The following is a 13,830-nucleotide window of genomic DNA, read 5'->3' as shown; positions in this document are numbered from 1 at the left end:
TTAATTGCATTAGAACTATATAAATATACGCATCATGCTAACATGGAGAAGTGGTATGTGATTTTTAACATAGACAATGCAAGTACAAAAAGTATGTTCAGAAATGGCACAGCCAATGGAAATCTTGGAACTCTCCAGTTACAATAGGTCAGGAAATGGAAACAGGCTGATTTAGTGAAATGAACTGCATGATCCAATGCTGCCATGCCAGTTTAGCTCACTGAAACAAAAGCATTCACTGTGGCCGGGAAAAGAAAAAAGTAAAAAAGCTCTTGGAAGTTGTTCTGGAATTGACAAAGTTTGTTAGGAGTCCAGGCACTTTTGTTGAATGTGTCAGACTTCTGTATGTTGCTGGGAATCAAGCGGAGGAATTTTCACATCTTCAAAATGACCATCATCTCCACTCTCATAGTCACTCATCATGACTTCAGACTCCATTTCACAGCATGCTGACACGTCAGAGCATGAAGCTGTGGAAGCATACACAGACATGGACATGTTGTCTACCATGGGTGCTTCAAAGTCTCTATTGTACCCTAATGTGTAAGGAGCATAAGGTTCTCTGTAACTGCCGTTGACACCACTGGTTGTGGTCTGAGGTTCTGATGCATCTGCAGGATAGTGGTGGGGAAGGTACTGATTAAGGTTAAATCTCTGCCTGCTTCTTGTAGAAGAACCCAAGCTACCTATGGCTGGCATGTCTCTGGGTGGCTGTATTGACTCAAACTGGTCGCTGTATTCTGGTGGTAATGGTGGAAGCTCATCAGGTGCAGGGAAGTCATCAGGTGGAGGTGGAAAATCACTTTCTATGTCATAACCGCCAGGGTAATAGTCTGTATCAATGGCATTTGGATCTGTGTAGAGGGGAGCTGACTCCTCAACCACTTCGTAATTTGGATACTCTTGGATACCTGGCAACTGAACACTTGGCATCCAGTCTGATGTATCCCAGTGATAACCTGAAAAGTTATTTTTTAAAAAAAAAGTAGTATTAGTATCTTGTCTTCAAGTCAATCTGAACTGAGAAGTCAACACGTATTAAGACAATGCAATCACTGTGGTTAGGATATAGTTAATTAGAGAGCAGCTTGCCCCAGTTCCACAAAAGACATTCAACACAACACAACTTTACATTATGCCATGCATTAGATATTGCATCATTCACACTTGAACTTTTACATTTGCTCAGAGATCTCACCTAACATGGGCAGAGCTGTAGGTCACCTATGGAATGTGCTGTCACAATACATAATGATATAGAATTGTTCACTGGATAGCAAAGAACCAATGGCCTCACTTGGTGCAGCTAAATTATTAATCAATTGTTCTTGAGTAATTACAGTTAGGGTGATTATAGCTGCCTGTTTTTCTCATGAATATATTTAGCATATATCAACCATGCTTTTCTTACATAAAAGAAGTAATTTCTAACTGGTAAAGTATCCAGACCATTTAAAGTGACTTTACTCCTTAAAAGAATTGTAAAGTTAATTTCACAAAATGCTATTAGCTCTACAGTAACTGCCACACCTCTGAAAAATGTTTTACTCTAAGTAAAGACATTCCACATTCAAATACAAGAACAAAACAGGAAAATCAAGCTTAATCATGCATAAATGACCGAACTTGATCCTCTCTTGCAAATTCCCCTTGAGTAAGTTTGTATTGGTCTGCTGGAAACTAGATGTAAGCCTAATCTCATTAAAAAAATAATTCTCTCTTCTGAACACCAGAAAGGAAAATAATACAGAACTGTAACAAGGTGCAAATCTAGTAAAGAGTAATCACTGCAGACAAATGCACGGCAAGCAACTGACAGTAAGTCTGTGTTAAAACCAAGTATGAACAGAAATATTTTGGTGAACATCCATGAACTGCATGCAGAAGTCACCTCTTGAATTGCTGAGGTCAGGAACAGCAAAAGACTCTTTAGGTGGCAGAATGAGAAGAAAAAGGAGAAAACATCCGTAGTTAGGAATCAAACAGTAGAACTGATGCAAAGACAAACAATGACTGTCACTATGTTGTTCATGCTGCTTTTATTCATTATTAGTAGGCAAAATATGCCAGTTTACTTAAAGTAGTAAAATTGGTGTTTTTTTCTTCTCCTGGCTCCTTCTTTGTTAGACTTTAACTCAGTAGCTATTCTGTAGTTCATGTAGCCCACCCAGGACACAGCTGTGTAGTGGCAAAATGTACAGTCTGTAGAAACCTATCAGTAGATTTAGGACTTCTGCTAGAAAGGGTAACAAGACTTGGTCTGATTTTTTTTCTCTCCTTGAATCCCCTTGGTTTTTGATACAAGGCTGCATGGACTTAGACTTTCAAGTCTCTCGTGCAAAGATGGGAAGTCTCCCTTTACTGTCTGTCTGCTACATACTGTGCACTAAGAGACCAGCCTACCTTTGCACAGCAATCCCAACAACTCAAGCTCAAGCAGAGAACTGCCCTGTGTTATCTGACAAATTTTAAGCCTTCCTCTTCAGGAACCTATATTCCCTGTTGAGGTCTGTAAGGATGGCCGATGCCTATCCTAATACCAGAATCTTCTCGTAAGAAGTGATAATTTTATCTGTTCTTGGAAGACTGAAGGGACAGAGGTTGAGCACTCAGCACCGTCAATTTGCACTGAGCTACAACCTTCTCCGAGGAGCAATGCAGAGAACGCAGGCCTACAGCTTCCTAGGATGAGACTAGCTACAGTTCATGCTTCCAGGATACCTGTTGGACAGAACCATTTGGGGAGACTACAGGAAAGGACCATCTGTCCCAGAGCTTGACCTTGCTGAAGGCTTGAGCAAGGATCTCTGCTGCTTGAACTGGCACTCTCCTGAGGGTGCTCAAAAGCAGAACTCAGGTTTACCTAAGACGCTTTGAAAGAAGGAATGCTTATGAAGAGCAGAAACTTCCAAGCGTTAAGAAGTAGCCGAGCAGGACATATTTAATCTCTCTACAAATATTCTGCAATGCATAAAGTATTTGTATTTATTTTACAGTGAGACTAAACCACCAAGCAATACTTTCAACTTTGACTTGAGAACTACATCCATCATTTTTAGCTTTTACCAATTAAAATCTCAACAGAAAATCTGAGCAAGTTATTAAATATTCCCCTGAAAGATGTTGCCTCTTCTAGTCTTATAATTCTTCCTTTCATAAATACTGTGCATTACAATTTTTTAGCACCGAAGACTATGGTCTACAGGTGCACATTAATGAAATACTCTTGTGTAGCTAGAAGTCTTTGCATTTGTCTACGTTTTTTTTGTGTGTGTCTGCATTCATTAGACAGGATCTACTTCAAATAACAAACCAAAAATAATCTTTAGCTACTACAATTGATTTTATATTCTTAAGATGGCTTCATTTTAAGTAGGACTTAATAAAAAAGTAGGGTTTCCTAGTCTGTATTAAGAAATAGGAAACATACACTGTGGATATTATTTCAGAAGTAACCTCTGCAGACTCACGGTCATGGAGTGAATTACTTGCATATTACTGGAACTTTGAGGATTTTTAAGTCAATTAAAACCATAGCTAGCATTTGTATAGACTTACTGGCACCTTTATTACTACTATTGTTTTGTAACGAGTTTGTGTTTTCCAGAGTGGTCAGTTCTTTGTTAGCAGAAAAGAAATAAAATTCCATTGAAAATGTCTACTTCACCACTTCTTAACTTCCAAATACATACTACACACACACAAATATATATGTGTATATATATACACACCCAAACATACTTTTTAGATACTGATGTAAGGCTGGGTAGTAACTACTTAAACTGATAGAGATATGTATGCAGATATACCTCAACGGCATACTAGAAATCATTTTTTTTCTGCTAAAGAAACAGATTGATCTGAAGACCAAGGAAGTGAGTACTGATATGAGACTACTCCCATTCTGTTCAGCTGGACAAGGTGCCAACAGATGTGGGTGGGAGAAGAAAAGGAAGTGGGGGCTCTGCTGCTTTTTCATCTACTGTAGTGTATGTAATTGCCTTTGATGCTGTCTCAATTCTGCTGGGAGCTTTAGTGTGAACATTTTCAGAAGAGAAGCACCAAGATCTTGTTACGCTAATACTTTTTTTCCCCCAAGAAATCACACTTTGCAACTTGTCCACAGAGTAGCTACAGCATACACATGAAAATATGAACAGATACACAGTATAAACGTATTTTTTGCTGAAACTTATAAAATATTATGTACTTGAATTTTCTGATAATTCTCATCTGCTAGGACTACATTACTAAAAGACAAATGTGCATTATTCTGCCAAAGCAGTAAAAAGAAATATTAAAACATGTATATACCTTCTTTTTCCACCGAGTCAACAACAGCATTGACAAGGTGTATTACAGTCACTACGGAAGCTTGTAAAAGGTATAAAAGGAGCAAATTAAAACAAACCTATAGTTAGTATCACTTTAAATAGCATACAGGCATACAAAAAAACATTGTAAAATTGCAATTCATTCCTATTTTACAAAGCAAGATTATTGGTGTACATATACATTTACTCTCTACCTAGAAAGCAGTTGCATATAATACATAAAATACATCTCTAAACCTGAATTTTTATTCTTGATAAACATGGAAAAGTACTTGTAACTACTCCTGAAGCAAATCCTGCACGAGCACAAAGCTGCTTTAGTTGTGTTAGAATTTCTAAAATATTGCTTAAAACATACTATTTGCATAACACTTCATCTAGACAGCAGTAAACCAGGCTTTTCTAAAGGCTTATGTTGGTGAATTAAGGAGTGTTGTATTAGGCTTCCCTTTTTAGACTGCAAACTACATTCACCCGCCCAGTGGAAGACCAGGGGAAGAACTTTTCACTGAAATGAACTAAAGTATTAGAATATGAAAAACATCTACTGAAAACTTCTGTTGCTGACCTACTTTAGTTGTGTGTGAACAGTAGTATTATAGTAGGAATACCAAATTCAGTTTGTGACATTATTTAAAAACAACCAAAATAAATATATTTTTTATGTCTTCCATTTCCCAAGATACTTTTGGAAGGGAGAACGATTTACTCTTATAAAGTAGGATGAGGTAAGCAGGGATTAAATTTCAAACTAATAGATTCACAATCTACCAAAAAGGAATGAAGGAACAATATCTATGATGCTACAGCTATTCCTTTTAAAATGATGTATTAATGAGTAATCAATACACGACCAGAAATACAAGTAAAATGTATGAAATAAATGGGATGGAGAGGAGGGGAAAACAATGTGTACCACACAACACTTATACCACAGGAAAAAAGTTGGAAGTTGGTATCAGATCTACTGATAAAACGATGAGTACTGTAAGCATACCATTTTACTTTCACCAATAATTAACACAGATGTTTCTTTTCATGCTGTTAAGAAAAATCACTCTACTTCATTGAGAAGCAGAATGTTCTTTATTCCTAAGCTAAAGGAATTTCAAATTCTCTTTACCATTTAGAGACAAAAGCAGAAATTGGAATAAGGAGTCAAAACACCTTAACTTAGTGAATTAGGTTATGAGACAACTGTGGCTTTGTCCAGTCAGTCTGAAATGTTTCCAAATACATAGATGCATTCATATCAACTGTACCAGCATCTGTCATCACAATGGAAAAGTAAAAGACTTCCAATTGATAATAACAAGACCCACAAATATGTATACAGAGTACATATTGATGAATTGGTGTTGTGATCAAAATATTTTTTTAGTTTTATACTGGCTTTTTTCAATGTATGAAATTTTTAAATGAATTAATTTTAATCATGGTGAAAGCCAAACACACTGTTCTACTATAACAAAGTTCCTTTTTTGTGCAGCTTCCTTCATTACTAAAGTAATCAAACTTACAAGCAGTCCCTTAAACTCTGCTCTCACTCAGAACTGATCTGATCCATATGGGAGCTGAGGTTGCAGCAAGAAAAAGAGAAGGAAACAAATGAAACTGTAACACCAGAAAGCTTTACTGAAAGCTGAACGTCAAAGCGGAAGATATATTTGTGCAGAGACCATTTTTAAAATTTACTGTATTCTTGTATAAGGTGATAAGTAATGATTACCTAGAAGAATTTCTCAAATTTGAACATACTTTTAACACCTTTTAAACACAAGGCTCTGAACACCTTTCACTGTTAATATTCCAACAGCAGAATGAATATACATAATTTTAAGATACAGTAATTAAGAGGTGTAAGACAGGCAAAATACTTCAAAAATTAACCAATCTAGTTATTAAGTAAATACAGATATATATTAAATAAGCTATTATTTAATATATATATTCAATATACGTAAGTAATATTGATACTAAAAAATACAGATGCAAAGACAGAACAAATGAACGTAAGTGGCAATACACAATGATTGTATTCTACGTACCATTGTCATCACATGATTCAGACTGGAAGGAGCTGAGAGACTGGACCTCAGACATGCTTTCTCTGGCACTATAAGGATGGGAGTTCTTTTCATCTAGAGGCTTTTTTGAAAGGCAGGGGTCAAGATCTACTACTTTAGCTGAAAGAAAAAGTTTCAAGTGAGATGATTCATAGATTCTAGATTAAAGAGTCAATAAAATTTAAGGCGGAGATCTACATATTTTTACAAAACTTAATAGAGCATGAAGACTGATCAGACTCAAAAGCCAGTAAAATCATAATGCCTTTTCTACCTTAACACTCACAGACAGAGACTTCACACTCATATTAAAATTGTACCAGCACACACCTTTAACAGAAAAGTAATAAAATAAGAACACTTCTTACTGTCATAGTCAAAATCCCAGCTGGGTTTCTGTATCGAATCGCTGTCTGAAGGAGAGTTGGAGGGAGGTGGAGGTGGCAAATTTGGTGCTACACTGCAAACAGCTACAGCTTTCCGGTGACCGTGTACAGAATCTGGGTTAAAAGTACTAAACTCTGGGTGCTCGGGGATAGCAGACCCCTCAAAAGAATTCCTGTCAAGATTGTTCCTGGAGTCACTGGGAATGCTTGGTGTATATGAAATGGGACGAACAGGAACCTGTGGTGGGACGTCAGAATAGATGTTCTTATTCAATTTTGCATCAAAATAAGGTCTCTGCAAGAAAGCTGTTGTAGCTCCCAGTTGCTTGTCTTCAGGTTCTGGCTGGTGCTTCTTCTTTCTACTAATCACTTTGCGGCAAACAACAAAAATCACGACTAACAAGAATATTCCTGCTATGAAAACAATAATCCCAATCACTTCGGCTAAGCTAATGTTCCAAGACGTTGAAACATATTTGTTAAGAACGATATCTGTGCAGTGTTTTCCTCCAAATCCACGGCTACAATTGCAGTTGTATGAACCATAAGTATTCTCACAAAGGGCACCATTAAGACATGGGTTTTCTGTGCATTCATCGACATCAGTCAGGCACCTACCAGAAACAGAGCAGAGAAAGAATGCTTAGTTTACATCAGTAGTCTCTGTTGTAGTCTCCTTGTTCTCAACAATTCTAGGTATGTTTAATATACAGTACTGTACATTACCAGGCAATTTGTTATTTTGTCAACATTTCAGATTTCAACCAGTATGAACTCTTAACAGTTAAATAATACTGCTAAAAATTCAATATATGTAGAACACTACTTACCTTTCTCCACGAAAGCCTGCTTCACACTCACAAACAGGTCCATCCAAACTGTCAATACACTTGCCACTGTTTTTACAAGGATTGTCTTTGCAATACGGACCCAGCTGACACCTGTAAAGGCAAAAAAAAACCCAAACCATGAATGAACCATTACCTTACTGCAAGTAAGTGTGGGGTATTGGGATATATAGTGTAGGATTCAGGGCTATAACATAAGGGCTGGCATTAACCTCAGCTAACTCCAGTGGGTTTCAAAGTATGAGCTTTAAATAGGAAACATAAAATGTCACATTTATAGCCTATTCTCTGAGGGGTGCATTAGTACAATAAACCATACAAACATACCTTTGGCCTGTGTATTGTCCTCGGCATTGGCAGATAAAATCATCACTGACTGGGATGCAAGTACCACCGTAAAGGCACGGGTTGGAAGCACACGGGTTGACGCTTACATCGCAGTGAGTTCCCATAAACAAAGGTGCACACTTGCAGTAGTAACCTGAAATCAAACACAGTCTTTTTGAGACACAAGTGGCTTTACTGGATTTAAGATACAATCCACCCTACCCACCTACCTGTTCAAAGAGAGAGCAGAAGGGAAGAAATAGAAATATTTTTATCGAAAGATGAAGGAAATTCTAACAGTAAAGTTTTTCTTTAATATGATTGAAGGTTAACTTCCATTTCTCTCACATAACTCAAGCTTGTCACAATGATTTCAAAATTTTTCAAGGAAGACTGTAAAGTAGGCAGTTAAGAGGACAGACCTCAGGTGTTGACACTGAAGACTTTTGTCTGATGGACTTTGTCTACTTCATACCCCAAAGAATTGAGTCAAGAACGCAGGCAGACATAGCCTTCCTACCTGTTCAACAACCTCTGGGACTCTCTGGGAAAGCAAGAGTTATTCACAAAGTTGTTTTGTCATTCAAGGCAGGGAAATGGAAAAGCAGTTTTGAAAACTAACAGCAGAGGAATATAGCACAGCTTACCTCCATTTGACAGTGCATTGCAGATGCCTCCATTCTGACACGGGCTGCTTGAGCAACCTTCTGTGGTAGCCAGTAAGCATCCAGGAGTCACATCTACAGATTCTTCCATGTGTGCATAATTTCGTGGCTTACTGTTTAGGGGCAGCTCTTGTCCATTAAGCACAACAGAATCCATACAGCCTCTGAAACCATTGCTAACCTGAGGACTTCTACCATGTCTTGTACCTTGCTGCCGAATATGACCACCAAAAAACACATGATTATCTAGGTTTAGAGTCCTAAGTGTACCAGGAGCAGTACCAGACGCAGTATGCACCCTATCCAGAACAAGCCGTGCGTAATTTCCATCCACTTCAAGAGACACTGAATGCCACTGTCCATCATTAATCTGAATGCTCTGAACGGAGACAATCCCAGGTCCACTGCCACAATCAAATTTATATTGCAGCCTTCCATGATGAATCTACAGAAGAAAGCCACAACATCAACAAATGGTCTGCACACTTATAGAGTGTAAAATATTGATCCCTATAAAAGTTTGTATTTGCTGGAGAGACAGGATGATGGTGGTGTTCATAAAAGGCAGCTTAAAAACACTGTATTCCAAAGAGTTGCAGCGATTGTGATACATTCTATATGGTTCTTTTAATTAAAATGTGTACTTTGTACATTTTTTTCCTCTAGAAAAGAAGTCACAGATCATCATCAAAAGATTACAATACTTCAATATCTTTTATCTTGTCTTTAAGTGACTTTTTCTGTATGGACTTAATGAGTATTACAAGCAAATAAATTTAAAATTTTTATTTAAAATAGATAATAATTCAGGGTTATTTTGTTTTGTTTGATTTTTAAAACATTAAAGAAAACTCATTCCTTTTTCACATTAAAAAAATTCTGTACAAGTTTGTCACCTGGATATATAAATTTAGCACTCTACCTTGAAAGCAATTCTCAATTATAACAATTCTACAGAGATGATATGATTCGATCTTTTAATTTGGCACAAAAAATAGTAAGAAGATGCTAAGAAGAAAAGAGGAGACATGCACTAGGAGATTTTAATGTACCTCTAAGATACTGTAGTCTGTTCCTCGAGCATACATAACGACTGCATGAGCAGAGTAAGTTCTAAGTCTCATTGTCAGCTTCATTTCCTCTTTGTTCTCATTTTCCATGAGACGGTATTTCACATAGCTGCTCCCACTAAATGTCACAGCAGAGCCAGCTGATGCTTAGGAATACAGAAAAGCATAACATATGTTAACACAGAATTGGAATTAAATTTATATTTGGAAAGTAGTATGGTTTTATGCAGAGATTTTTAGTGTTAATTCCTTACCAGGACACTGTCCAACTTTGCTGTCTGGGCAAACACAGGTGTATTTTCCTTCCTTTGGATCTCCTAAACATTCGGTACCTTCAGGGCATGGGTTTCCTTCACACACATTACTCACCAGGGGGCATTTCCCTTCTGTAAAACAAAATACATTATTTCTCTTCTGTTGTTGGTAATGGTATTTTGTGAAAAGGGACACTTAAGTACAGTAACTGAAAGTAACCCAAACGATATTGCTAACTATTAGACATGAAAGTGAAGTAATGGTTATGGGACATAACATGACTGGCACAAACACAGACTAGACAAACGCCATGTATAGTGGCTGGTGTTCATAGTTATCTTGATTACTCAGACATTCAATTGGTAAAATTTGGAAACTAGTATTGTAGTTTAAGGTTTAACATTACTATCATACACCATAAAAAACAATGTGTAGATATTAAACATGGACAGGGTGGGTTGAGGAGAGCAGGAGAAGAGCATGTCTGTATTTGAGACAGAAAATGAACAAGCTTGAAGTATTTGAGATGTGCAAGTTCACCCAGCAATGTTAAGTCATGATTTTAAAAAGCAATGTTGTTTTCCTCAGAGCTAAAGACAAATTATCTTTCTATAAATCTGTATATTTATATGTATCTTTATGAATATTCATTTCCCAATTCCCTCTGTCATTCCCAGCCATGTTTGGAAGCAGTGTGGGCTATTCCTCGAAGCAGAAATCATGACTTATTCAGGTACTTTGCAAAAACTTACCTTCGTGCATACAAGACTGAAAGCGGCTGACAATTTAGAACAGGCAACAAAAAAAGGAACTTCTTTCATAAAATGGAAAATGAAGGTGTAACTATAAAGAAAAATCCTTTTCCATAAGCTTATATTATGTAAACTCTTAAAATGAGGTTATGAGAAGAGAGAGACTTACTCCTTACTCTGAATAAAATCAGGCAAACATTGCAGTGAGAGTTACAGGACATTCTTAATCTTGTCCTGTAATAGAAACTTTCCCCTGTGGATTATGACTGTTCAAAACCAGAACAATTTTTTCAAGGATACTCTGTGCCTTACTGCTTTTCTTACCTTTACAAAGACAAACTGCTGTTCTGTGATGACGGGGAGTGACAAAACTCAACCTGGCTGTGCTGTGGGTTGACATGATGTTTTCATCCACTGTTACTTTTTCTTCACAAAATTTCAAGGGACAATCCAGGCCTGCGCAAAGCTTATGGAAAACATCAATTATCCGGACACCTAAAATCTCCTCTAGGTCAGGCACAGAGGAGTTTATCTTATGGAGCAAAATTCTCATCGGGTGCTGAGAGCTACCAGACTTTTCAATATTCAGGAGGACATCAAGGTTTGAAGGAGGATCAGAAGGCTGCAAACTAACAATCTGGATGTCATTTCTCCTCACGCCCAAGATGTTTCTTAAAGCTCTCTGGAAATTGCGCCAGTAATCACCAATGAATTCTTCAGGGGCAAGGTTTGCAAAGCGTATTGCAATGCTGTGATTTAGTAAATCTTGAGTGATTTGTCTGATGTGTACAGTAATATCAGCTGCAGTTGTAAATTTTCCATCTGTAACAGTGACATTTAGGAGGTACTGTCCTACATCTAACCTTTTATGTGCTATTAGTTTGCCACCAGTACTGGAAACAGAGAACAAGGATTCCATTTTGGGGTCCAGACTGTATGTCAAAGTATCATAAACATCTTGATCGGTTGCATGAATTTTTCCAATGACACCACCTGAATATTCTTCCCCAAAGGCTGTGATAAAGATTTCTAGAGGCAGAATTGCTGGAGAATAAATACTCTCTTCAATAACTCTAATATCAACGTAAGTCAAAGACGACAATGGTGGTTTTCCATTATCTGCCACCTAAAGAAAGATAAGAATAAGAGTTAGATTTTTGCTTTATCTCAAATTTTACTGTAGATATTTGTACTGTACACAGTTATATTTTTCTACAAAGAAAAAGTGCCTACAATAAAATGCTGTACGAAAATTTCATAACGTACATCCTGACATAAAAGTTAATATTGAAAATTTGGAAAGCTTATATAAGGCAGCACACACAAACATGTTTTCACTTCTTCCAAGATTAAAAGGCTACAGTGCTCTTAATACCTGGCAATGCTAGGAAGCTACTAACACTTCTAGCAGATACAGAGAAAATGTACAGTAGCCGATTTCAGACAGCAGATGGTGCTTGAAGCTTTTTTTATTTCAAGTACAGAAACACATTACAAACTTGAAATGAGTCATGCACTAGAAATTTACAACATGCTTCACCATAGTTATTAGGAGGTGGTCTTGAAGACAATCTAAATGCAGTACACCAAACAGTACTTCAAAAGGAAAACAATCTGTCTAGAAAGGTACATCTAGTTATGTTGTCTTTCACGATTTATGATCATGGAGAGGAAAAAAACCAAGTCACCCATAGTGCTATTTGCTTCAGACAATTAAAGTAATTATCTTCAACAGAATCAGCCTAATTCAATTTTAAAGCCTTCTTAAATATCACATCCCCTGTCTTCCACCCTTTTTTGACAAACGCATACACTGTTGTTGTCTGAAAAGGGGACAAAAAAGAGTAGAAAAGTGAGAAAAGATCATTCTCCCTTGGGTTCATTTTCTTTCTTTCTATTTCTCTGTTCTTGTTTCACATCTACCTCTTTCCCAGTTCCTGAAAGTGAGACTAAAGAAATGGGCAAAGAAGAGCTGGAGAGATGTGAAGGGACAGAAGGGACACACAGGGCTTAGGACATAGAACATATCCTGCACTGTTCAAAAGATTTTACAATAATTTTACAATGACTACAGGCAGTTGGTAAGTTCTGAAGATCTATGCAGAGAAGCTGCTTGTGATTTTTCATACAAATTTAAGCAAAAGAGGAAAAACTCCAGGCACAAAATTATCTGTGGATGTGCACATAATTGTAGCAGTTTTAAAAGGCAATGCAAGTCTCATAGAACTACATGGGTTCATCTGTCGACTCCAAAAGACAGGCATGGCTAGAAATTTGCCCTCTAGTTACCCAAACATAAATAACAAGAACCAGTGAGCGTGTGCACACTGGGGCAGAGCGAGTGAGAGAGCACTCAAGTTGGCAAAGTTTTGTTTTGCCTAGATTTCTGCCTGGAAACAAGACAGGGCAGGCAGTTTAGCTACAAGAGAAATACCCAAGGGAAACAAGAAAGAGTTTAAAACAAACAGGCAAGCAAAATTATAACAAATGGACAGCAAGTAGGAAAGAAGAGCCCCAGGAGAAATGATTTTTCAATAGTGGTCAGATATTTAAAAAACTGCTGTGGTTTTAAACTAAAGACTTCAGTGTGGCACAAAGGACTGTATGACTCATAGTTGAAGATTTCACACACTAATGCCGAGAGACATTTGTTAATGGATAATCTATTTCCTTTGGAGAGAGAGAGAGAGAGAGAAAGCAAATGTGAGTGGCATGCACATGTAGGTGACTATTGGGGGAAAAAACCCAAAACCTCATTTGTATTAAAATCACAAAAATAAAGTAAAACAAAGGGTCATGTTAAGTAAAGTTTTTTGGTGGTAGTGGGTGTGTGGGGTGAGTATGGGAGGGGGTTGGTTGTGGGTTTTGGGGTTGTTGTTTTTTTTCTTCTTGAAATAAAGTATGCCTGTAACATAAGACAACCTCTGCCTCAGCAATTCATTCAGAAAGCAACTAAGGTGAAAGTTGTCAATACCGAAAAGTATACCAGTGAAGGTCAGTTAAAAAACAAAAACGAGTATCAAGAGATCATACACAGTCTTTAACTTGTGAGCTGCAAGATGAAAGTGCAGAAATTAAAGATAGTGTAAACTTGAGAAGATGCTTTCCTCTAGGCTTTGAGAAATCT

The 13,830-nt window shown here is 37.2% G+C and overlaps 1 protein-coding gene across 2 annotated transcripts in view; it reads right to left on the bottom strand.

Annotated features, from left to right (window-relative positions):
• Positions 1 to 333: 333 nt before the first annotated feature.
• FAT1 (FAT atypical cadherin 1) overlaps positions 334 to 13,830 on the bottom strand; it is a 104,477-nt gene continuing 90,980 nt past the window's right edge. Inside the window, exons 18-27 of one of the 2 annotated variants that reach the window (XM_086612303.1) lie at positions 11,028 to 11,829; positions 9,951 to 10,082; positions 9,679 to 9,836; positions 8,609 to 9,071; positions 7,962 to 8,115; positions 7,617 to 7,727; positions 6,769 to 7,400; positions 6,383 to 6,520; positions 1,892 to 1,927; positions 334 to 959 (exon numbers count right to left, since the gene is read on the bottom strand). In XM_086612303.1, coding sequence (XP_086468429.1) covers positions 334 to 959; positions 1,892 to 1,927; positions 6,383 to 6,520; positions 6,769 to 7,400; positions 7,617 to 7,727; positions 7,962 to 8,115; positions 8,609 to 9,071; positions 9,679 to 9,836; positions 9,951 to 10,082; positions 11,028 to 11,829 — 3,252 coding nt within the window. The remainder of the gene's footprint in view (positions 960 to 1,891; positions 1,928 to 6,382; positions 6,521 to 6,768; positions 7,401 to 7,616; positions 7,728 to 7,961; positions 8,116 to 8,608; positions 9,072 to 9,678; positions 9,837 to 9,950; positions 10,083 to 11,027; positions 11,830 to 13,830) is intronic. The other variant, XM_086612304.1, reaches the window with a different exon arrangement.

Source organism: Tauraco erythrolophus, chromosome 5 (assembly GCF_009769465.1).
Source record: "Tauraco erythrolophus isolate bTauEry1 chromosome 5, bTauEry1.pri, whole genome shotgun sequence".
In the NCBI taxonomy this organism is placed as follows: Eukaryota; Metazoa; Chordata; class Aves; order Musophagiformes; family Musophagidae; genus Tauraco; species Tauraco erythrolophus.
This window is presented reverse-complemented; position numbering and strand designations above follow the sequence as displayed.